At 52.6% G+C, this 24,743-nt stretch overlaps 3 protein-coding genes across 5 annotated transcripts in view; 2 read left to right on the forward strand and 1 right to left on the reverse strand.

Moving 5' to 3' along the window:
• Positions 1-1,856: 1,856 nt before the first annotated feature.
• On the reverse strand, positions 1,857-10,137 carry GID8 (GID complex subunit 8 homolog). 2 transcript variants are annotated; one of them, XM_029222155.1, is made up of 5 exons: positions 9,354-9,788; positions 7,239-7,368; positions 6,115-6,311; positions 5,611-5,808; positions 1,857-4,849 (listed from the first exon to the last, which is right to left on the reverse strand). In XM_029222155.1, exons 2-5 carry the CDS (start codon positions 7,354-7,356, stop codon positions 4,676-4,678), a joined length of 687 nt encoding a protein of 228 aa, XP_029077988.1. In that variant the 5' UTR covers positions 7,357-7,368; positions 9,354-9,788; the 3' UTR covers positions 1,857-4,675. The 2 variants fall into 2 exon arrangements, with proteins under 2 accessions (XP_029077988.1, XP_029077987.1); XM_029222154.1 differs by lacking the exon at positions 9,354-9,788 and adding an exon at positions 9,994-10,137 and having other exon boundaries at positions 4,044-4,849.
• LOC114893902 (bcl-2-binding component 3-like) lies at positions 9,644-10,405 on the forward strand. Its single transcript, XM_029219845.1, has one exon. The coding sequence runs from the start codon at positions 9,644-9,646 to the stop codon at positions 10,403-10,405; it is 762 nt and encodes a 253-aa protein (XP_029075678.1).
• DIDO1 (death inducer-obliterator 1) overlaps positions 10,333-24,743 on the forward strand; it is a 51,615-nt gene continuing 37,204 nt past the window's right edge. Inside the window, exon 1 of one of the 2 annotated variants that reach the window (XM_029219924.1) lies at positions 10,333-10,444. The gene's annotated coding sequence lies outside the window, so the exon portion shown is untranslated. Of the gene's footprint in view, positions 10,445-17,963; positions 18,068-24,743 lie in introns of those variants that run through there. The other variant, XM_029219923.1, reaches the window with a different exon arrangement.

The raw sequence follows: 24,743 nt of genomic DNA on the forward strand, positions 1-24,743 counted from the left end.
GCGGCCAGGCGCATCCCACCTCCAGCTCCAGAGGCGCGTCGGGGTCTCAGCCTCGTGCCGCAGTGAGCCTGCTGCTCCACGGGCATCTGACATGGAGAGAACGCAGCCGCTCAGAAAGCTTCACGTGGGCAAAATCTGCTCACCTCCAGTCGCTGCTCCACTCGGTCAGAGCTGGGGGTAAACAAGCCTGGTAGACTTCCTTCTGTGCCACGGTCGGATGTGACCGTGAACCTGGCCTTCCAGCTGGGAGACTTCCAAACCGCAGACAACCCGAGCCCCGTGTTCCTATTTAACTCCACCCCCCCAATCCCCACAACGGGAAACACCTCCATGCTGTCAGCGCAGGGTTATCGTGATCAGTGACCCCAGACCACCCCTCCCCTCCTCCCCCCTCCCACCGCTGGGGCTGGGCCAGTCTGCTCACCACGGAGCCGTGGCCGGCATCCTGCAAAGACAAAGCCACCCAGGATGCTCCACCCGCCCCAGCGACTCATGCCAAAGGCCCACTCGAACCCCATGCCCGACATCTACGTAAGTAAACCACCACAAGGAAGGGAGAGCCTTGACGACATCTCAGTGTTGAGGCACAGCCTCCAGGGTGGGCAGGCCCCATGCCAGGACCAGCCCCTACCGAGCACCCTGCGGGAGGTGAGCACAAAACCAAGGGCTTGGGGGCATCGGCAAGGGCCACCCGGCCGCCCCTGTGAGGTGGGAGAGGTCCCTGCCGTGGATCAGCGACGGGGGAGGCCCCTCCTTTCCCGTCCCCATCACCACCAGCACCGGCACCCCTGCGCGTTGCCCGGCACGGGGCTGCACTCTGCACCCCGCCCATCGCCCTCCAGCTGCGTCCAGGGTCCCGCACTGGCCTTCCACAGAGGGTGCTCGGGAACCCGCCCCACTGGATGCCAGCACGGGCACCACGGCGGCAGCCCCGGGCTTGTTGGAGCAGCCCTTCTTCTTTGAAGGTTTGGAAATTTCGTATGTCACAAAAAAATTACTTAGAATGTTCCAATTCAGCTGAAAGTCATACGGTGGGCATGGAGCCCGACTAGCTCCATCTCCTTCACAAAACTGAAACGAGGTGCCAGTGCAGAAGAGCAGACGGCAGGCTTCAGGGTGGGGATGCAGCCACAGCAAAGCACGGACGCACGGGAACCAAAGTTCCGCCACCCTTCCAAGTCTACATGCAAACGTGTTAGTGTGGCACGGAACTCTCTGTTCTTATTAGAATGGTGTCGGCGGGGGGTGCGGTGGGGAAGAGCTTTCAGACGAACACTCTGAGAAAAATGTGCAAACTTTTACTATGAAATTCAGAACAGGCAGCAAAGGCAACCTATTCTGCGTTTTTCAGAAGGTGTTGTGAGCGCTGCATGCATGCGCCCCAGGAGTCGCCTGGAACGACAGAATCAGAGGGGCACCAAGTGCTAGGGCGGGTGACTGTTTTACACAGGCTCTCACGCGACTGCTGCCAACAGTACAACTGACTGTAAACCCAAAAGAGCAGTACGTATTTCTGAAATGGAAACATACCCATCGTCAGGAACAACACGCTTGGTGTCCAGGGGCTGGGGACGGGCAGCCCAGCCTGCAGTCACCACACCGGATGCCTTTAATCTGGTCTTTTGTTCAGACTCAGACTTGGCAATAGTCACCCAGAAAGGAGTCCTGCCCCATTATCCGGAGGACGGCAGTGTCTTTTTTTTTTGTTTTTTTTTGCGGTACGCGGGCCTCCCACTGCCGTGGCCTCTCCCGTTGCGGAGCACAGGCTCCGGACGCGCAGGCTCAGCGGCCATGGCCCACGGGCCCAGCCGCTCCGCGGCATGTGGGATCTTCCCGGACCGGGGCACGGACCCGTGTCCCCTGCATCGGCAGGCGGACTCTCAACCACTGCGCCACCAGGGAAGCCCCGGCAGTGTCTTTTAACACAGAATGTGTACAATTCTCTCCGAAACTCCTGGTTCTGCCACGGTCCCCTAAACTAACAGCAGAGAGAAGTGGGAAAGTACAGACATCACACTGAGTTAGAAAAGCTGCCCCTCCACACGTTTTCTCTGCATGTCTGTCTTCAGAGGGCATCCTGGCTGGACGGCAGAGCCAGACCTGCGACCCCCACGCTTGCACCTGGCATCTCAGTCCACGCCAGGACCAGTCCCAACCAACTGCTGCCTTTTCTAGAAACTGGAAAACTTAATTCAAATGGCAAAATACGTTAGCTCTCATTTGCTTTGCGATAATCCCTGTGCTTCGGAAGAATCCCGACTAGGGGTCATTCCTCATGTGACTTCACAACACCAGGAACACAGAGTACCAGAATATTCTCACATTTTATTTATTTCAAGGCACTTTCCACCAGAAAGTGTAAAAAGAAGAAAGAAACTACCCTGGTAGAACATTACATTTTGACAAACACAACAGCGAGATCCAAATGAGACGAAGCAGAAAAGTTAGCACACTTGATGCTCGTTATCTTGAAATGGCTTAAGGTAGTCTGCTTGCTGAAAAAAGAGAGACTGCAAAAAAGAGGAAACAGAGACGTCTGCAAAGCCACCCCCTTGAAGATTTCCAGCCCATGGGGAAGGAACTAAACCCCTTAAACAAAGGTAAAGAGCTGAAGAGTAACATCTGAATTCTCCGAGTCTGGCCAGCACCCAGCTCACATGGGTTTTAGCACTGGCTGATCAAGTCACTCACTGGCTGAACTGGTGAATAAAATAGCAACACTTCTCATAAGCATTTAACATTTCATGCACGTGACAAATCCCATTCAAGTCCTGACAGTTTATGGATGATTCTTGCCCATTACTGTACATCTCAAACCCTCTCCTTTGAAAAATAGTTCAAATCGATTATATATTAATTATGCACATAAACAATCTTATATACACTAATAATAAAGGATGCTTTTGAAAAAATGTAGTTTTATGTCTACTGCCCTAATATTTTTCTTCTAGCTTCTGCTGTATTAAGTCTTAATTACCTGAAGATTAAAACCCCCTTTCTCCCTAACTTATTTTTATCCTCAAACCTCAGAGGAAATGATCGTACGGAAAGGTCACACCTGAGGCTGACGACCGAGAGAGGTGAAACTCATCACTTCTGGGGGTAAGAAAAGGACACCCCCCCCCAACCCTCACAAGGTCCAAAGGGCAGCATGAAGGGCCAGTCTAGGGCCTGAGTGGTCTATTTGCCTTTGCACCTGTGACTGAATTACACAACCACCTGGGGAAGGAAAATCCTGCCTGAAGCTGTACCCACTGAAGACCAGTGACCCCGCAGACTCAAGTGCAGGTCGAAAGTGAGTGGTAAGTGGAGGGAAGAGCTGGTGCCACAGATGCTTCAGGACAAACACTCGGGGGGTCGGAGGCAGAGCCCCGACCTCCCCGAGGACCTGCTTCACTATGCATCCAGGCCCACGGGCTCCCCAGATTCGGCTGCTAATGGCATTTCTCTCCATCGAGCCCGGGTGCCAGCACAGCCCACCCTGCACAAGGGCTCAGACGAGGGAGAACTGAGTCTCAGCCACGTGGGCGCTCCCACCAGAGGATGCACAGGAGCCACCAGCCCCAAGAGCTCCGCGTGCTGGGGCCCCCTCCACCTCCACCTCCACCACCTCGCCCAGGGGCCGGCAGCTCTGCAACAATCCACAAAACCCCTTCCAGCACCGGCGCCCCAGGCCACCTGCCACAAACCCCAACACCCAAGCCTGCATTTGGGTATCACCGACCGCACTGGGTGCCGGGCAGGGGACAGATGTGAGGGCACAGAAGCAGGACAGGCACAGAACTGGCTGACAGCGTGAGAGATGCTGAAGCACGGCACACGCCGCGGCGCAGTCCCCCGTCTCTGCAGCCGCAGACACTAGACGGTGTCATGGCCGTCACATGGGGAAGCCAGCCCCAGAAGCAACAGGTGTGCTGGAGGTGATTAAAACTTTTGAGAGACCATTTTGGTCATTCTTGAAATTAAAGAGAAACCTTTATTTTTAACACAACTGCCCAGGAGAGATGGTTCATTGATCCACTAGGAAAGAGTCTCTCACCACGTACAGCACCAAAATATATATTTATAAATTTAAAAAACACACAGCCCGCCCCTCATATATACACGCACGCACGCACTTATCTCCCCCAAAGCCACACAACCCAGACCAAAAGGGAAAAAAATCAAACTCAGGACCCGCACACGAAAGAAGTCTTTGAATTGGGATTTACAAATTTATATAGTCTTTCCTATGAAAAAACAAAAACAAACCAAAAACCAAGGGGCGAAGGAAATACTCCTACACGAAGGCCAGCCGAGATGTGGGAAGATGAGGATGCGCTGTCTGCCTAGACACAAACAGAAAGCAAGACGGCCATCAGTGCTGCCCCGGTGCTCCGGGCGGCGGCCGCGGGGTGGACCAGTGTCCCTAAGATGCGGCGCCTTGGGAGCCGAGACGCCCAGAGCATGGAGGTCAGGCCATGCTGTGGTCCTCACCAGCCTTCCGGAGGAGACGGTGTCTTTCACTGCGCGTTCTCCAGCACTTAAAAGGGCTACTTTTCCCTTTTGAAAAGATTCTGGGTCAAAAAAAAAAAAGTAAAAGGGGGGAGGAAAGAGTTCTCTGCTGCCGTAAAAATCTTCAGTCCCAGACGGTGCTCTGCCGGCCCGGCGGTGAAATGGGGCCCCTGCCCAGACTCTATTTGGGCTCCTCGATCACGCCTTTGCTGAGGTCTGTCATTTTGGGATATTTGACTTTCTTCTGGTCCAGCTCATTCTGAGCCCAAAGGAGTAGTTTCAGTAACTTTGCCAGCTTGGGTGTTGACTCACGATTTTCATAATCCAGGACAGCTTGGTTCACTTCACTCCACACCTAGAAAATAAAGGCAGCCAATAAAAACCACCACACACGCAGAGCACCCGCAAAAAGGGTCCATCATAAGATGCATTTCGTGCGCCTTGGAAACCAGTTTTATGCGAGAAGCTGGTTACTTATTTAACAAACACGAAGCCTGTGACTGTCAGGCACTCCAGAGGACGTAAAGCACACTACTTGTCCAGAGGAGCTCACGGTGTGCTCAGCAGATACCACATCCGGCCTGGACGGCGCTGACATGCCAGGAGCTGGGCACGAGGGGCCTGGCAGAGAGGGCAGACCAGGGTGGGGGTGGGACCGGTTCCAGCCTAACGAGCCCCAGGACGACACCTGAGGTGGACCCCAAGGACACCCTCGTTCCAGGGGAGCGGAGGGTGGCGGGGAAGCCACCATGCCAGCGGGGACACAGAGGCTGCGACAGGGCGCACAAAAGTGTCTGAAGCAAGTGTGGGCTTTTAATCAAAAGGTACTTGAAACCCCTCTTCCTACGAGTCTCCAGCTATACAGGAAGGCGGCTCAGATAAACAAGAAAAATGGGCAGAGAGGCTTGACTGCTTTGTAACAGCTGCGACGCCCTGGGCTCCCAGTGTGACACAATGGAAGTGTCAGCTAGGGAACAGCCGAGGCCCTCCCAGCAGTGCCCCGGCCAGAAACGCCATCCCGTTCGACACCACCCACCCACCGCCCCGTTTCTTTGGAAATCCTGTGAACATCTGTGGAGGATGCAGACGGAAGCCCCCGACCCGCCTGGCGCCCACCTTCTGCCTCTGCATCATGTTAAGCAGGTCTCCGAAGGGCGAGTCCTCGGGGTTGTCGAAGGCCAACAGGGCCAGCGTGCGTTCCATCTCGGTCAGGCACTCCCGGCTCTCCTCGCCCTGCTCGGCCAGCTGGGTCTGTGCGAACTCCAGCGCCGCCTCTGTCTCCCGCTGGCGGATCAGCTCGATCAGGTGCTGTTGCTGGTCGGGGGCCAGGCAGACAGGGTGAGCGCCAGGCGCCTGGCCACTCGGCCAGTGACACCCCCGCGGCTGCGCCTGTTTCTCATGGAAAGGGCCTCTCAAAGGACAGAGTTGTCTAGCAACTCCGAGTTATTACATTTGCGTTTTTAAAGCAAGAAACAGCTTCTGAGATACACAGAAGAGCAGCTAACTCTAACCCCTTCCCCACGTCAATTAAAGCAACGTTCTATTAAGGCGAATTAGCCTCGTTACTTCTGAATCCCATAAAGAACCTTAATTTGTCAAGCGTCCGTAAACCAGACTCACTTGTAGGTGGAAGTAAAGATAGCGGTTTGTGTCCAGAAGCTCCGGGTGGAGGCTGTTGACCAGTGCGATGGCCTCGGGAATCTGGCCTTCCAGTATCATCTCCCGGATTTTGATTCGCTCGTCGAGCGTTTCTAGATCAACACTAGGTTCAATCCCAGATTCCATCCGAAACTTCTCTGCTGCTTCCTTAAAGCCCTCTGGAAATGAAAACCATCCTCACTGCTCGGAAGGTCAGCAAGACATCAATGCAAAGCCCTTTTGTCTCCAGAAAGCCCATCCGCCTTGAATAAAAAACCTCTGATATAACTGCACTTTCTTGGGGATTTGGGTTTAATACCTTTGTGACTTACCAGTTATGTCCCAGAAATGCAGATGTAGTACTTCATTTCCTTCCCCCCACACCCCAAATGCTCTAACCTCCCAGCCAGGTGAGGATGGGTGCTGAGGCCCCACGTGCCGGTGTGGCCCCTGGTGGAGGGCTGCGGTCCAGGCCCAGTGCAGAGAAGCTGCCGACCTGCTCCAGGGGAAGCAAGGCCCTCTCAGCCTGCAAGGCCCTGGCTACTCCCACTCTTTGTGAGTTTACAATTCTCTTCAACAACAGAGACTGATGGGAGGGGTGGTGGCCACTGGGAACTCACAGGAAGGAGACTGACTTTCTGGAAACATGTGGGTTTTCTCACCACGTACAGAGTTACCCTTTTGCTTCCCAGTGTCAAGGAGGATTGAGTGTTAGCCGCAGAGCATGTGCGTTTCCTTCCATATGCCCTTCCCCCTTTCTTGAGTTGGACACACCTTCTAGAAACAGTCCAGTATCATTTACCAGACTGGCCAGAAGAGATTAATTACTTGGGTTTTAAACGTACTCCAGCACTTTCTTATTTATGCTGATCAATTGCAAAAATGTCAAAGGCCAAGAAACAGGTTTTTTCCTTAGGTCTCAGAGACCCGGAATCATGATCTCATCTCCGGAAGAGGATATCTCTTTAAATCCGTAACTACAAGTTTATCAAAAGAACACTGCATTTTCATGACGCCTGAACACAAGTGCACCACAAAACTTCAGTAAGTCCTGCACAGAAAGGGTAAGGATGTCCAAGGGGCAGCACCCTCGTCACACCCCTTACCTGTGACCAAGTAGTTCATGATGAGACGGTTCATGTCTGCTCGCTGGACGTGTAAGTTATTGAGCTTTTCCATCCACTCATCCTTTGTGATTTCATCGGGTTTTTCTGTATAACTCATTCTGATTTATTTCTACAGGGAAAAAAGGTAATATTTTAAGAATTGGTGAAGAATTCTATGACAATTGCGATCATTTCAGACATAAACACGGCGACAGAGCAGGAAGTAAAAGGAGGAGAGTGGGAAGATACTTAAAACGTGGAAAACAGCACATGCAAAGGGCCTGAGACTCAAACACAGATTCAGGGACCAAAGAGAAGGTTGGGGTGTTTGGAAGGTAGGATGAACGAGAGGAAGAGCCAAGGGTCTTAGGACCAGGAGGTCAAGGGTCGGCTGGGGTCCGATTAAGGCCCTACAGGACAAGGGGGATCTAGAGGGACTCCCCTCTAAGCACGAAGGGCAGCCACGAGAGGTACAGGCTGAAGAATCACGTGCTGCGATGTGTGTTCTCCAGAGAAGCCCACATCACACACCCTTCAGACTGAGAAAAATGAAGCGGTCTGACAACACCAAGTGTTCACAAAGACGTGGAGTTCTCCTGAACCCCCTTTACCCACAGCAAAAACACTTGGCATCGCTTTGCAAGGCTGCGCACATGTGCCCCTCACAGCCGGCTCTTCTACTCCTGGAGACTGAGGCCCAGACCCAGACGAGCCTGTCCACAGAGACACTGCTCAGGATGGCGACAATATGGAAGCCATCCACCCGGATGTTCAGCCAACAGCAGCACAGACGAATGGACTATGGTTCACAGGACCACAACCTTGGGGCAGATCGGTTTCAGACTTCAGAACTGTTCAGCTGTACAAAGACTATGTGCACATCTGACCACGTATCGTACACCATCCCCTCTGTGGTGTGGGGCAGCACCCCACAATCAGATATGATTTCTTCAGTGAAACGTATGAGGCCTCATACCAAGTGGAACAGAAGCTACTAAACAGCCTTTGCCAGGTGAGGTTTTGCCATCTAATAGATTAAAAAGAAAACCAAAAACTTTTGGTTTTCAGAGTTATGTGGATTTTAGAACTACTGAGAAGGGACTGTGACTGTATCCATGAAACAGGATTTACTAAAGCAGGTAAAATAAATGAATGTGACCACATGGGGGACTTAGAAACCAGCTGGACGAAGAGAGCAAGTCACAGCGGAGACCCCAGTGCGGCGGTTTGTAAAGAACAAAAGCAAGACAAGCTGTACAATGCTTGCTTAGCAGTAAATACACTCATACATTCGTAGCAAAACCGTTTTGCCACTGTTTTAAGTAAGGGCTCGAAACATGAATCTCAGGAGATGGTTACCAAGGAAAGGGGGCCCTGGGAGCACCAGCTGGGCTCTCGCGATGGGTGGTGAGCCCACCACTGTCCACATCAGTTTTATCCTTTGTAACTGACATAGATGTTGTGGATATTACTTTATACATAGCAAAGCACATGCCAAACCAATTAAAAAAAAATTAAAAGACAGCTCTGGTTGCCCAGTGGACATGGGATGACCGTGGGGTGGTGAGAGCTGAGCAGGAATACCAGTGAGGAGCCACCCAAACAAGAGAGGACGGCAGCAGAAGAGCCACAGAGCACAGCCCATCAAGACTCTGTAGACAGAGCCAGTGGGCCTTGCTGCTGGACCCAGCGTGGAAGGATAAAAGAACGGAAGACTCAGGGACCATGGTGGGGTTTCAAGCTTGAGACCTTGCAGGATGGAGCCACAAATGAGGAGAGGAACAGGTCTGAGGAGCCGGGCGACTTTGGGCTATCAGACCCACAGCTGGAGAAGTCAAGCAGGCACCTGGATTACAGGTCCTGAGCTCAGCGCTGGAAACAATTAGGGAAACATCCGCCACAAAATGACTGAAAGCCAAGAGTTCGCCAAAGATCGCCCAGGGAGGGAGTGTAGGTGGGGAAGCAAAGGGGTACAAGACAAAGTTCTCGGTCCGTGGGGGGATGCCATGCCCAACTCTGATCCGCAGAAGAACACTTGTCCTAAGACAATCAAGAGGTGCTGTCCCTCACCCAAGGACCCATCTCTCTAAGTTACGGGCCAGTGGTGTAACTCACTCAGATCAAATTCTCAGTCCTGGACGACAGAGCGACGTTTGAAAAAGTAACAACTTTGGAGAACTGTCCCATTCTGTTTTGTGCAGGAAGAACTCAGCAGTTAAAAATCCCACAGACATAATTTAACATCCCATTGCGGACAGCGAGGAACACTTGCTCGCAAGAGCAACGTCCGGCCTCTGCAGCTCAGCCTCTGCTCGGACGCGGTTCCGGGTGGAAACGGTTCCCGTCGCAGAGACACCTGTGCGACGTGTCGAGAACTATCACCTCCTAGTAGGCGCCGCCTCGGAATGTGCAGACCTCCCTCGAAACGCGCTTCATCAACAACAAACACCGAGTCTCGGCCCTCGGGTTCCGTCGTCTTAGGAGAAGGGGACATTTGGACGTGCAAACCCCGAGGGCGCCGCCTCCCCGGACAACGCGGCCCGACGACACCTGCTCGGACCCCCAACCCCGGAAGGCCCCCCGGCGCCGTCGGCCAGTCGGCGCACCCCCGCGACCTGGCCCGCCCCCTTCCCGGGCCGCCTCGACCCCTCCCTGGCCCCGGCCCCTGCCTGGCCCTCCGCCTCCCCGCCCCGCTTCGCCGCGCTCCCGCGGGGACGCTCCGCCCGACCGCCTGGGCCCGCCGCGGCCATCTTACCGTGAGGATCCCGCCTGCCGCGCTGCGCGGTCTCCGCGGCCGCTCGGGGTGCCGGCCCGGCTGGGAAGGGGGCGGCGGCGGCGCCGGGGAGGGGGAGGCAGAGGCGGGGGCGGCGGAGGCGGGGAACGGGAGGGCAGACGCACCGGCTGCCGCCCCCTCAGCCACTTCCCGCGAAATCGCGAGATTGCAAGCCGACAGCCAATCAAGGGCTCTCGCGAGGGTGCGGGTCGCGGCGGCCGCCCGGAAGCGCGGGACTCCAGCTTCCGTCCTTGCGCAGAACTCCTCTCACGGCGCCCTGGCTCTACGGATTGGCGCGAGAGTCAAAAGGCGGTGGCCGCCTCTGGATAAGATGGCCGCCGTGGAGGCGTCGTTGTGGGGGAACTTCGAGCCGGGACGGCGACATCTGGACTGAGTCGGAGGCTAAGGTCCCAGCGTCCCTCCAGTCGTTTGTGTGAGCCCGAGGGCATGGGGCGGGAAGGGGGGACAGGCGCTGGTGCTCCGCGCAGCCCAGAGGCGGGGTCCTTGCCAACCCGGTGCTCGCCTTCGCGCAGGCCCGGGAGGAGCCTCCCGAGCTCGGCCGGCGGGAGCTCTCGGTTCCGACGGTTGGGGCAGGTTCCCGGGCACGCGACCGCGGCGGGGAGCGCGCACCCGCTCGCTGCCGCCTGAGTCAACCCGGACGGGCCTGCCTTCGGGGAACCTCCCGGGGGCCCGGGGGTCTTTTCCGCCTGTGGTCCCTGCGGCGCGGGGCCTAGTGGTTTTTCCCGCCCGTGATCCCTGCAGTCCCAGGCCCGGTGGTCTTTACAGCCCGTGGTCCCTAAGCCGCGCTCGGGTTGGGCGGGGACTGCAGGCCTGTGCGACAAGGGCCCCGAGGTTCTGCGGAGGGTGTCCCTGCGCCGCGGCCGGGACCTGGTGGTCGCGGAGACGCAGAAAGTCATTTGCGCGTTTATTTGGTTATTACTGTCCGTCTGCTGGAGAAGAGTGCAGACTTCTTCAGATCAGGGTCTCGTTTTCCCGTTTCTGGAGAGTAAAGTTAAAAGATTTTGGAACCCTTCAGGAAGGAAGTTGAGGGGCAGCCCTTTACTCCATCGGATGAAGTCCGGTGCCCTCCTGAGTTAGAATTCGGGGGTTAGTTGGTTTCTTGTGATTGCTGGGGAGTGAACTAAATAACGTGGAAGTGGTATGGGACTTCTTGCAGAAAGTAAGTGGAATTTGGCAAATAGGTTTGACAGTGACGACTAATTGTGGATATTTTCCATTAGGGTTAGTCAAATGAGCTAAATCTGCAGGTCCAGAGCTTTGACCAAATCTATTTAAAACGCAGACGCAAATGCAGTATATGTCTGTAATTACCTCCTCTTCAAGTACTTAATCCTATAAACAACTTTAGATGTCAACTTTATAATGGGCGAGGGGGTGCAGATTTTAAAAATTCTTTTCAAGGGAGCAAAAATCTGGTGCCATAAGAGGCTAGAGGGTTCTAAAGAAGGTTCATCTGCACCTTCTGTGCGGGTCATAGGTTAATGGCCCGTCACCCCCAGAAGTGGTCCTGCACAGCCTGAATTCTGTCTAGACACTGGCTGCTTTTTGAAACCCGCACTTCAGGCAGGATCATCTCTCTTTGTCCCTGGCCCCCTCTTCACACCCGCCGGCGACTCTCCAGTTGCCTGTGTATAGTGAGCACAGCTGAAAGCCTCACCGTTCCTACCCTGACTCTGGACTCACCAGGGCCTCAACCTCTGGGCTCTCAGGAGCTGGGTCTGCGTGCAGCGCTCCTGAGGCCAACTCCTGGGAGTGGGGATACCATCCCGACAAGCAGGATGTAGTGCCACCCCTTCGTGCTCACGTGGTCCCTAAACGATTCCTTCGTTGCCTTCAGCACACCGTTCTATGTCACTGGTGCCTGTTAGTGTGTCACAGTTCACCACCACCAACACATGACCTTCATAAGAGCTGGAGCGGCTAGTGTGTGGCAGGGGTTCTGTAGAAACTTGCTGAGAATGTGGAGGAATAGACGAGTGAGGGTGAGGGCCTTCGCTAGAAGCAGTCTCAGCAAAAAAGGACAAAGGACGGGAAGTTAGTCCCAGTGGAGTGAGAGCAGAGGAAGAAGTCGAGAATGGCGCTCGGATGTGTAGCCTGGTTGGTGGGGTCGATGGTGGCGCCAACTGAGGAAGAGCCGGCAGGGTGAGGAGTGAGATGGGAGGAGGGAAGGGGTGGTTAGGGGCCCAGGGTGGACCATGGAACGCTGGAGGGAACGATGAGGCTGGAAGTGCAGGTTTCTTGGTGACACCTCGTGAGAGTCCGTAAACGTATTACTTGGAGGAAGTCCCTGGAGAGGAGGAGCAGGGAGGAAGGGCCGGAGCGCTGCTGCTGGGCTCTCCAGGAGCCTCGGGGCGCAGCTTCCAGCAGAGCCACTTGCTGGGGCGGGCCACTTGACGTTCACCAAAAGCTGCCCTTGTGACAGGGCAAGAAGTTCGGTGAGCCGGTGAAGGCGGAAGATGTCAGATTGCGGTGAGCTGAGATGGGGTGGGGTGTCTAACACTGAGAGGCGCCTAGGGCCCTGCAGCATGTGTGCAGAGGAGCTCGCAGGTGGACTTGGTCACGGGAAATGCTAAAGCCATGGGGTTCGATGGCTGAGGGGGAGGCCGGTGTGTCGGAGAGAACCCTGGGCTTCGGGCTTGTGCCTTTGGGTTCCCAGGGCCGGGCCGCCACTGAATGGGGACACCAGAGGAGGGCCAGGATCAGCGGGGAGCTCAGAAGTCAGGAGCTTGTTTCGCACGCGTTAGGCTTTGCGGTGCGTTTGAGGCATCTAGTGGAGAGGTTAGGGGAACAGACGAGTGGATGGTAAAGGACAGCCACACGGCCAGGAGGGCGTGAGGCCCCGGATGAAGAGTACGCAGTGAAAAGAGAGACGGCCTGGGCCGAGCCCTGAAGACACCCGCATGCAACAGGGGAGCAGGAAGCAGCTGGGGGTGCAGGGCCACGTTGGTCATCATCTGGGGCAGTGAGCAGGTTGACCAAGATTTCAGCCCCTTGGGGTGGTTGACTGACTTCGCGATAGGAAGGCAGGGGCCCAGAGCTTCTGCTCTTCTCCAAGCCCTGATGGAGAGTTTCATTCTGACAGATTAACAGTTCTTTTTTCTCTCTCTTTGTAATTGGTTTTCTTTTCTTTTTTTTTTAAATTGAGGTATAGTTGATGTACAATATTATATGTTCCAGATGTACAAGGTAGTGATTCACAGATCAGCAGTTCTTTAAAGAGAGATGTTAAGGTTTATTAGTTTTAAAAGAGCAGGCAAGAGTTTTTAAAAAAGGAAATGCAGGGCTTCCCTGGTGGCGCAGTGGTTGAGAGTCCGCCTGCCGATGCAGGGGACACCGGTTCGTGCCCCGGTCCGGGAAGATCCCACATGCCGCGGAGCAGCTGGGCCCGTGAGCCATGGCTGCTGAGCCTGCGCGTCCGGAGCCTGTGCTCCGCAACGGGAGAGGCCACAACAGTGAGAGGCCCGCGTACTGCAAAAAAAAAAAAAAAAAAAGGAAATGCGTTTTGAGAATAAAATACACAGTGCTCCTTTAATAAAATCCTGGACTGTTCAACAACCTGGGTATCAGCCATGTTTTACAGAATTGCAGTATTTTGGAGGGTGTTTCTGTCTTATTCTCGTACCCTCAAAGCATAAAATCAAACCCCTACATGCTGGAGCTCTGCTTTCCAGGGGATTTGGCAAATCAACCCTGATTCTTCAGGATAAGGTATAAGCTGATTGGTTGTTGCTGCTCGGAATCGTTACCACAAGTGGGCAGTAAACTCCAAAAAGTCAGTTCCCATAGCCTTAGCTTCACACGGTATCTTGTCTTCAGTTTCTCTGTGAAGCTGTTGGAAGGAGTAAGGAAGACTGTTGTTACTGTTTAGTTCTGCTGCATGTATTCAAGACCCTGTGAAGCACGTGTAATGGGGTCTGAGATGGTCGCTTCCCCCTCCTTGCGGGATTGTATTTCCCTTTCTCGATTATATCACTAAATCAGAAAGCACTGGTTTCGTCATAGGTTTCTTTGGATGGGTAAAGTAATATTTTAGAGTAATAGTTATCTTGACCTTTTAACTCCTGCAGAGGTTGTAACGTAAATTGAGTCCAGCACGGTGCCACCTGAAACGCTTGGGGTGGGGTGGGGGCCGGACGGAGGGGCACAGGCAGCGTGCTCACAAGGCTACCAGTCAGTGCGCTGCTCGCAGACTGTCTCTGCTGAATTTGACCCTTCCCTTCACACCTGGCTGGTTAGGGCTTTGATGCACACATTGGAGATCCATACAGACACATGCACGTGTACATATAACCGCCTATAGCGTACCCGTGCGTAGCTGTATATCTGTATATGCTTTGAGGGGTTTCTGGTTTCTGTTGGTTTTGGTGGTTTTGTTTGGCGTCAGCCCAGTTCTGATCACATGTCTGACTTGGGAGATGGGAGCACTGAATGAGGATGAGGCACTTTTTCAATCGATACCCACGCGTTCTTTTAAAAAACACTCGCCAAATTGATTTTTCTTTTTTGACTTTAAAGTCCTCTTATATTTACTCTTTTAAATGTTTTTACTTTCCATTGAACGAGAGGAGCTTTGTATGTCTGACAGACTCCCAAGATTTGTCACTTTTCTGTGTAGTTGTAAAAGGCAACATTCTTGTCCTCCTACCTTCTGCAGACCAATTTGGGAGATCCTGTTTCTCCTTGGATTTCTAAATTTCAGAAGCAGTTGGTTCAATTTGGAACTCAAAACCATTTTGGTATTGAAAAGGGTAATTTATGGGTATTGATTTCATTGAAATCAGGGATACCCCAGAATAAAACCTTTTGGGTATCCTTTTGAAATTCCTAATAGCTCAACCTGTGTTACTCTTGTTGGTATTTTCTTCAAATACTCTTTTCTCACTTTCACCATTTTGTTTTTGTGACCCAGGCAAGAGCAGGAATTTATACATTTTTTTTCTCTTTTGGACAAATCCAGGAAGCCATTGTTAGACCTGACTTTCAACTATCTTTCACTTTTCAAGTATTTTCTTTCAGAAAAAACGAATCTCTTAAATTGTAGGCGGTACAGCTATTTGTCGCTGTGTGCCTGCCCCTGAGGCCCCACAGGCCAGGTGCGGGCCGAGGACTGGTGTCAGCGGCCCTGCCCTGGGCCCTCCCGTCTCAGTTGACTGTTCTCTCCCAACCTGTGGAGGTTCCTACTCACCAGCTGCCCTAGGAATTCGGTTCAGATCTGTGGGCTTGTTTCTCCCTTTTCCTGTTACGTACTTTGTGGTATGATGAGGGTAAATGGTGTATCTGGGCACAATGCGGTGGTGGATCCAGTACACCAAATGGTGTTTCTGCTTTACTCTTAAACTGCTTTTCTGTCAAAATCTGTGAAAGGCGTTGATTTTTCTGGCTTTTTCACTTGGTGTGTTCCTTTAGAGACTGCTAAGAGATGAAACCAACCAGAAAAGAAATACACTTTTTATGCCTTATACTTTTTAAAATATTTCTTCTGAAGTTAACTTTATTTACTTTTCACTAAACTCACGGGAAAAAGTAGATGTCTCAGGAACCACCCTGAAAGGCAGGAGTAACAAGCGTTGTTCTGACGTCTGAGCCCTGCAGCCCATGACCCCTGGGTCAGAGGGCACCTGCGGTAGCTATTCTGAAAAAACCCTGAGGGTTTTCCTCCAAACTGCTGGCGGAGGCTAGGGAGGAGGAGCTAAGGGGGGTCACACCTTGACTTTGCCCCCTGGCTTCTTCTCTGCTTCCTGGCATCTCTCCTCTGCCCCAGGCCTGGGTCTGAGTTTGGGTCCAGGTTCACTGGGGACCTTGCCCAGGGCCAGGCAGTGGCCCCACCCCAGACCTTGACTACCCAGCCCCTTCTCTGCCTGCCTGCTGGGAGGGCACTGGCTTGCTTGCTTGCCTTTGAATTCCAAATGAGAGTAGCAATAAAGCTGCTTGGCTGTCACCTCGCCCAGACGCACCTTGCCTTGTCTCTCAGGGTTGCACTTGACTGCAAGGAGAGGGGTGCTCTGTTCAAACCCAGCTTGCCAGTAGGCTTTAACTCAGGGGTGAGAAGAGGCTGAACGCCAGGAAGCGGTCTTGTAAAAGGATTGCTGACTTTTCCAGATGTGCTTTTCTGCTTTTATAAATTTCCTCCGAATTGTCCATGGGTATTGGTGGCAGGACCTGGTGTCCACACACGTTGGGCAAGCACCAATCACACATTTTCTCAAAGACTGAAACCCCCTTGAGTCCTGGAAGCCTATTTAGCTTCCTGCTCTCTCCTGCCCTCTGAGCTACTCGTGTTGTCCCCTGAACTTTGGGATTTTTCTTTGTGTATTTGGGGTATTTAGGAAAGAATCTGAGACAACTGGAGACTCCTTTTTAATCTGTTTGTTCCTCTGGGTATAAGTTTGTTAGGAGAAGGTATTCCTTAGCTAGTAGACTTCAACTAAAAAGTATCCAAACTGAAGTTCCAGAAATGCCTTTTTTTACCAGGGAAGAGCAGCTCCCGTGAGGAGTGACAACAGGTGAACTGGAGTTACCTGAAGAGGTGGGAGATGGGCGAGGGCCTGACTCCTCCCACAGGTGGCAGGTGCCCCTGAGCCTGGAGGCTCATGGTCAGGGCTAGCTGCTGCTGGGAGATCAGAAAGGGAGGCGCAGTTACAGGGCTGTTGGGGGCACGGTTTCTTTTCCTTTGCTGCCCGAGAGCCCTCCTGAGCCCCCCAGTACTGCAGTGATACAGCCGGGGCTTCCCCTCTGGGCCTCCCTTCTGTCCACTGGGCTTTCCACCCGGAGCTTCCTCCTGTTCCACTGGCAGCCCGGTCCTCTGTGTCTTTCGTGCGTCCCAGCACCCGCCCGAAGCTGCAAGCCAGTTAAAACCTTGTAGAAAGACATTACTGCTGGGTTTGCTTCATGTAAAGATTTTGAGTTAAAGAGGCTGGGTGGGGTTTCCCCGTTCCGACTCCCATTTAGGGAGCCCTTTGCAGGGAGGCCTTCTGTGAGCTTCCCCTGCACCCCAGCATGAGTCCCATTTTACACACAGGTTACCCACTTACACACTGCTGGTTCAAGCCAGTTCCAACTCTGTCTGGTTTATGAACTTCTCATACACCCATCTGGAGCAAACCTGGAGACAATCAAGATGCTAAGAGTGCAAGATTCATACTTGCGAGAGGCCGTGGAAGCAGTCCTGATGGAATCAAATCAACAGAAACAAGCTGTGTTGGATTCCTTTGAAGAAAACGGACAGTCTGCGAACCTGGCAGGCCGTGTGATCTTCAGAGATGTTTATTTAGAAGCACACCTGCTCCCAGGCCCCTGGTTCTCACGGAAGCACCTGGCAGTCCTCTGTAGAGTCACGGGTGGAGCTTTACAGCACACAGGGCATTTTTCTGCTTTTTGCCCAGCGGTTCCTGCTACTAAGGAATGTGGAAGCGGGGAGCTGTAGCGGCAGCGATGGGGACAAAGGCCCTCGGCCGGGGAGTTACTGTCCTCGGGGGCCAGTGTCCCAAGGTAGCAGGTGTTTCCCCTCTGAAGCCCGTTTTTTGAGTATTTGGGGATGGGCAAGTGCCCTGCAGCCCTTGTGGGCAGGTGTGCCCGGTTGAGTAGGCGGGGGCGGCCCGGGCACTGAGCTCTTTGGCCCGTGGGGAGCGGGCTCGAGTCCCAGAGAAGCTGGGAACGCAGTCTGGTGGGAAAGGAGCGATGCGCCTTGCTCCTCCATCCTCTTCCCGGCCCCTTTTGGGGCCCGGGGTGGCCAGCCGACTGGAGCCGCGCCGCCTCTGCTCTCAGCTTTGGCCCTATGGCTCGGGAACAGCGCGGCGCAGGGCAGGGGCGGGGCCTGGGCCGGGCTCCTTCCTCCGCCAGCCGCGCGGGGGCGCTGCTCTCGGGGCGCGGCCGGCTCCTCTACCCGCCGCGTCTCGGTGGCCGGCGTCTTCTATTCGCTCAGCGCGGGCGGCCCCTCTACCCCCCGCATCTCGGTGGCCGGCGTCGACCCCGCCCGCCCACTCTGAGGCGCTCGGAGGAAATGGCTGCGAAATCCTGGAGGCCTGCGGCCCGCGCAGTGAGTGGCGGCCGGGGCGCCGGGCGGAGGGTCGGCCGCTGCGAGGCCGCAAAGGGACGGGCGGGGGTGGCGGCGCCCGAGCCCGGCCCGCCCGGCGCCGCAGGGCCCGCACCCAGCCGCGCTCTGTCGAGCTGAGAAGATGGCGGCGGCCGCGGGGAGGGCGAGGGAAGGGGGGAGGGACGCGCGGGCTGTGGGCAGGAGCGGGGGGGCAGTGTCGGGGGGTCATTGTCGGGGGGCGCCGGGGCTGCCGGGCAGGGTCTACTCCGCGGGGTCCGGCCCGGTCCGCCCGCCGCGGGCGTGTCCTGGGGGCCGGGGTACGGTGGGGACGACTTGAGAGGTGCGCGAGCAGGACGCCGCCCGGTGACCCCCCAGCGGCAGTGCAGGAGGAGGGCGATGCTTTTTCCTAGAAGTTCCTGGTCTCGCTGCTGGTGCGTGGAGGAAGTCATTCTGTTTCAAGTAACTGTGTAACGTAGGATTGAATCCCCCCCTCCGTTTTTTGTTTTTTATCAAGTGTCTAGTTGCTTTGGACACCTTAAAGGAGATGAAGTTTCATTCTGGGTTTTTTTTAAGTGTGGTTCTTTTCGCTTTTATTTCGCTTGATGGTTTTGGTTTCTGGTCGACTATTCCTGTAAAGAATAACGTTTTGATAGTTGTGTGATATTTGATGCTATAGGAAGCAAAAAAGGCCTTCAGAAAATCGGTTTCACTCTTTTAAAGAGTGTGTGCCTAGCCGTAAAATACGGATTTTTAGCTTTTATTGTGCGACGTGTCGATTTGATGTAGGACACAAATTTGTGTTATATCTTATCCTCTGGTCAACCTCAGAGTAGAAAGGGGCAACGTTCACCTTCCACCGGAGGTGTGCCCGGCCGGACCCTTTCTGGCTCACGTCTTTGGGGCTCAGATCCCACGCCCTCATTTGCTCACTTTTCTTTCCCCCTCGGTTGCTCCCCCGCCAGGTTGGGAAACCCTGGAGGTCAGGGCAGGTTTTCTGCTCTGAATCCAGCACTTCAGTCAGTGAGCTTAGAGCTAGGACCTTAGAACGACAGCACCTGAGCTAAGTTGAAGATACTCTTTAATTCGTGTTTTGGCTTTAGATAATATCCATATAATTCGCACATTGGTGGAATGAGATTTGAACCTCATGTACTTGGGTATTTTGCAGGAGGGAGGGGCGGATATTGAGATCTTTTCAGTGTGCTCACATAAGCTCATTACCCATAGCTTGGTAAGCGGGAAGCTGAGCCTCCACTTGGCACCAGCAACAGCTCACAGTGGGCATTCCACCAAGGTTGACCCTGTTCTGGGCAGTTGATGTGTGCTAATTCGTCTCAGTGAGTAGGATGCTTCTGTACCTGTTCTAACCTCCAAGAAGCCAAAGCACCTTTAAGGAGCTTGCCCAAGATCGCAGAGCTGGGTTCTAACCGGGCCGTTGGGCCAACCCCAGACAAATGTTCCATGATTTCCCCAGAGCTACGTAGTCCCTGGCTTCATGTTTCCAAGAAAGGTGCTTTAGCCATGGATTTTTTTTTCAACATCTTTATTGGAGTATAGTTGCTTTACGATGGTTTGTCAGTTTCTGCTTTATAACAAAGTGAATCAGGTATACACAGGCACGTATCCCCATATCTTAGCCATGGGTTTTAAGGAAATAAGATCTGTGACCTTTAGAACGATTCCTCGTTGTATTCGACAAATATTTATTGCATCCTGTGTGCCAAGCACCCTGGTTGTAGCAGGGACCAGAAAGGTGGCCTTCCCAGCCCTGGAGACGTGTGTAATGGGGACCTGTGAGGGTCGGCAGCCATGTCCCTGGAGCCTGGGGCCCCTTTTTGGCACTTGAGGGTGGCATGTATTGAACATATACGTCTCCACGTCTAGTCCTCTACCTTCACATCTTAAACACGGCAGACGTCTCAGGTGTCACCTGGGGAGGCCCAGCCACAACCCTGTTGTGAAGCGTTCTGCCTAATGCATTTTCTGAGCACCTTCTGTTTCCTAGCTGCCCGTGTTCTTGCAGGCTTACGTTAACAGTGAGTTTAGGACTAAGGTGTATCTTTAATTTATTTCTGATTTTCCACCGAGAACTGTCTTCTATTAGTATTCGGTTAAATTCAGGCTGTTTCAGGCGAAGCGAGTTATGCTCTGATAAGAAAGGGTAGAATTAAAAGTTGGGCGGTTGGCCGCTCCCCTGATTGTCTGCTGTTACCGGCGGTCACCATTTCTTTCTGGCGAACAGTGCCCCTCACAGCATGTATGCGTGTGTGAGCATCACAATGGCTTGTTGAGGAAATGTGTCACTGGGGCTTGGACACGGGGCGCCCAGTGCTTCAGGTGGCCCTTCGTGTGGGTGGGGTTTGTCTTCTTGGTGAGGAGGGGAGGGTTTGGAGTGGGGACTTGGCTCCCGTTTTCTTTTTGGCGGTGGAGTTGTGGGTCCTGCTGTTGACGCTGGAAGTCTCTCTGTGACTGACCACAGGGTGCCTTATTGGCTTGGAGCCCCTTCCCTGGCAGCCCGCGGACTAGGTCTTTTCAGTGTGTGTTTCCCAGATGTTCTAGGTCCTGATTGTTTTTTATTTCTGTTAACATGATGTGTTTTACCTTTTTTATACACGTGTTGCAAGCTACCAAGTGACTTGCATTTGGCTCTTACAGAGCCAAGGTTGAATGTTTACAGGTCAGCTCACTGTTGTCCTTGGGTCCCGTCCAGTAGAGGCCTGATTTCTCATACACCTGGTGGCTTCGGGAAGTCCTTTAAGAAAAACGTTCCTTAAACAGTCCCTTTTGCATTTTTTCTTATTTAACTGGTGGCGTCAGGTACAGTGGAAACCTAATGTTAACTCTCTTTAAGGCCAGCATCAAATGATGTGTGTTAATTCCACTGCAAAGGCTCTGTGATTAACAGTTAATGGACACGTACTATTTGGGTTGGGAAGGAGGAGGCCTAACGGTCTACATTGAGCTCCCTTGATCTTAAGTGCCCACACTTCCTGGAGTCTCTTGCTTAGGCCTTTTTTTTTTTTTTTTTAAATTCCAAACTCTAATTTATCCCACTGCCCGAGCATTCGGGCAGTGGGATAAACTTTGTTTTCTATGCTTGAGTCTATTTCTGTTTTGTAATAAGTAAGTTCATTTATGTAAATTTTTTTAGATTCTACATATAAGTGATATATATTTGTCTTTCTCTGATTTCATTTAGTATAATAATCTCTGGGTCCATCTATGTTGCTGCAGATGGCGTTTCATTCTTTTTTATAGCTGGGTAATGTTTTGATGTATACATTAACCACATCTTTATCCATTTCATACATCAGTGGACATTTAGATTGCTTCCATGTCTTGGCTATTGTGAATAGTGTTGCAGTGAACATTGAGGTGCATGTATCTTTTCAAATTAGAGTTTTCTCCAGATACATGCCCAGGAGTGGGGTTGCTGGATCATGTGGCAGCTCTAGTTTTTTAAGGAACCTCCATACTGTTCTCTTCATTTTATTTTTTGAGTAGTATGGTTGACCCTTGAACAACATGGGTTTGAACTGTCCGGGTACACTTACGCAGGGACTTTTTCCAGTAGTAAATACTACGGTACTACACAATCTGCGGTATACGGAAGCCAAGTTAAACACAGGAATTGGATGGGAGTCCAGTTCCTGCGTTGTTCAAAGGTCACCTCTAATTTTGAGGGTAAGTTATGTGAAGTTGAATAGGTAATTGTACGCATTTTAATAAGAATTGTTGTAGCCATGATTGTAAAACCTACTTAGTAGGTGTGATTATCTTGTTTGTAACTTGTAAAGCAGATGTTTCTCTCTTGAGTGTCAGACTTAGGTGCTATGGTTTTGTTTTTCATATGCTGATAGAGACACTCCAGAGGTATTTACTACACCTTTACAACAGGAAGGTAAATGAGGTTTCCTCCCCAATGTAAAGATCGCTGTACTGTGTTTGGGTTGCAAAAATAAGTTTATAGAGAGAGAAAATTAGGATATAAAGAAAGGATATAAAATATGAAAGGATATAAAGAAAGCAGAAACCCCAGAAATGGCACCATTTGGAAGCCCAGTTACAGCTGTGGATGTGTTTGTGAACTTGGTTGGGGCGGGGGGGGGGGGGGTCAAGATGTACTGGGAACTGTTACCTGCTAGCTTCGCTCAAGGGTGTGGGGCTCTTTCCATGGCAAGGGCTGTAGAGTTCATCATCCTTTAATTACAGTCTTAAAGAATTGCATCACATGGCTGTTTCTGGGTTTTTCTCAAACTGGTCTCCTGGTGATGGACATTGGTTTGTGTCCCTTAGTTTAAAAAAAAAAAAAGGCATGCTGGGGAGCACCCTTATAAACGCACCTGCACTTCCCTAGTTATCCCTGGCAGGTCACAGTGAAGCAGTCCCACCTGGCCGGGTGGAACAGAGGTGCTGCCTGCTCTGTGCCGAGCATAGAAGGGGCTCTTTGTAGATATTTGCAGATTCTCCTGTGAGGGCCTGTTTTCCCAACTGCTCACCAGCAGACATTGTCATGTTAATAAATGACACAGGCTATTTATCGTAATCTGACTGGCACTTGACACGATGGAGTTTCACAGTTGTCCCCATTTCCCTGGGCAGCACACCTAGCTGTTAGGTTTGCAGTTGGGGTTGAAGGCAGGGACACCCTGGTGTGAAGCCTGCCTTCTTCCGTGGTGCTGCCCCTTGAGCCTCTCAGCCCCCTGTCTGCTTACCAGAGGACTTACCCTACTTGTTAGTGTGTGGGTGTGGTCAGCGGAGGAGGGCACTGGTGGCTGCCTTGGTCAGGACTGGGGATGCTGAGCCGGCACAAGGAGTGGTACCCCTGAGATGCCCCCCGTGCCCCATGGACACAGGGCTAGGTCAGTGCTAGCCATTGACTCTTCAGGTTTGTTAGATTGTCATTTAAACAGTATTTGTGTTTTTAGTAGTAAGGTGGCTTTCTTCTGCACTTTCCCCACCCGGGCAGTGGCAGGAGTCGGGGAAGCTGCCTCAAGTTGAGCTCTGCATGGATCTGTAAAAATCAGTACAGAAAATCCTGTTTTTATTTAATAACTGCTTTATTTAAGCTTGGACCTTCCCCACTGCCCCCCAAAGCTAGACATTGGCCTCTTCTAATCTCAAAGAAAGGAAGATTCCAACTCAAGTATACAGTTTAATTCTTGACTTTTGCATTTCCAAGGTCTCCAAGCATTATTTCTGCCCCTTGGCCTGTGGCATGAGATGCAGCTCCACTCATGAAGCAGATACTTGTGAGACAGCAGCCGGCCTTCAGTTTTTTCCTCCAACCATTTTCTCTGGACTTAGGTGGCAGTCCCCCTGAATGCTGCAGTTTCATAATTGGTGCCTTCTCATCCGAGGAGAGGTGGGGACGGTCTGGGAGAGCAGCCTCCTGGAGCGTCACTGTCACGGCCCATCAAGAGCAGCCCCTTGACGTTGCCAGTAGTGTCAAGTCTGTGGTGGTGGCCATTCTCAGACTGACCCCTTTACACCTAAAATTAACAAGGACCCCAGAGGGCTATTGTTTACGTTGTATCTATTGATATTTCCCATATTTGGCATTAAAAATGAGACATTTAGGGGCTTCCCTGGTGGCGCAGTGGTTGAGAGTCCGCCTGCCGATGCGGGGGACGCGGGTTCGTGCCCCGGTCCGGGAAGATCCCATATGCTGCGGAGTGGCTGGGCCCGTGAGCCATGGCTGCTGAGCCTGCGCGTCCGGAGCCTGTGCTCCACAACGGGAGAGGCCACAACAGTGAGAGGCCCATGTGCCGCAGAAAGAAAAAAAAAAGACATTTAAATTTACTTACTTAAAAATAATAATATAAATGACACTTTATGGAAACTATGTTCCAAAACAAAAACAATTTAATGAGAAAGGTAGTGTTGTCCTAGGGTTTTGCAGCTCTCCAGAACGTCTGGCTTAAGCGACAGTAGCCGGATTCTCTTGTCTCCTTCGTCCTATCTCTGTCATTTGGCTTCTGAGAAACCACCACGTCCGTGCCCTTAGTGTTGTGCAAATAGTTTGACCTTGGGGGGGGGCCCTTCTGAAAGGCCTGGGGGCCACACTTGGGGAACCTCTGCTCTAGGTCATGGTTAGAAATGCTCTTGTTGTTGAGAAATGGGAATTTCAAAAGGCAGTTGACTCTGAACTTGTAACACCTGGGGAAATGGGTTACTTTTAAGAAGCTAGGCAATGTTTTCAGGGGGCCCTCAACCACGTTCTTGCTTTTTGGGGAAAACGTGGAATATCTGGCTAGTTTGTGGTCCCTAGTGAAGAGGGTTCAGTGCACACGTCCCCCTCAAAGTGGACCGCCTGGAACCAGAGCCCCAGAGTACAGCCGGGGTGCGCTCTGGGTGAGGAGGCCCCAAGGGCCTTGTGGCCTGAGGGAACGGTGGGTGGCATTTTGCCTTTATCGTAGGCTGTCCTCACCCACAGCCTCTCACCGGATCCTTACCAACAGCTCTTGCCAGATCCTTACCAACAGCTCTTGCTGCAGTGAGACACGGTGCGCCGGGCCTGCACTGGGTGCTACAGGTGACACGGGGATCTGGCAGCAGTGCCCCTGTGGGTGCTGGAAGGGAGTAGCCAGCCCAGGTGCACTCGGGACCCAGACAAACCATTGCGGATATGAAAGCAATAGGGTGGGCAGTTAGGGGGGCGGAGCTGGAGGATCAGGGT

Source organism: Monodon monoceros, unplaced genomic scaffold (assembly GCF_005190385.1).
Source record: "Monodon monoceros isolate NGI ecotype Baffin Bay Population unplaced genomic scaffold, NGI_Narwhal_1 Super_Scaffold_13, whole genome shotgun sequence".
In the NCBI taxonomy this organism is placed as follows: Eukaryota; Metazoa; Chordata; class Mammalia; order Artiodactyla; family Monodontidae; genus Monodon; species Monodon monoceros.

Excerpts from the sequence above, each read along its gene's own strand:
- GID8 (XM_029222155.1), bottom strand. The coding sequence starts at position 7,356 with ATGAGTTATACAGAAAAACCCGATGAAATCACAAAGGATGAGTGGATG. Across the intron at positions 6,312-7,238 it reads CATGAACTACTTGGTCACAG|AGGGCTTTAAGGAAGCAGCA; the intron begins GTAAGGGGTGTG and ends TTTCATTTCCAG. Across the intron at positions 4,850-5,610 it reads ACATGATGCAGAGGCAGAAG|GTGTGGAGTGAAGTGAACCA; the intron begins GTGGGCGCCAGG and ends TTTATTTTCTAG.
- LOC114893902 (XM_029219845.1), top strand. The coding sequence starts at position 9,644 with ATGTGCAGACCTCCCTCGAAACGCGCTTCATCAACAACAAACACCGAG.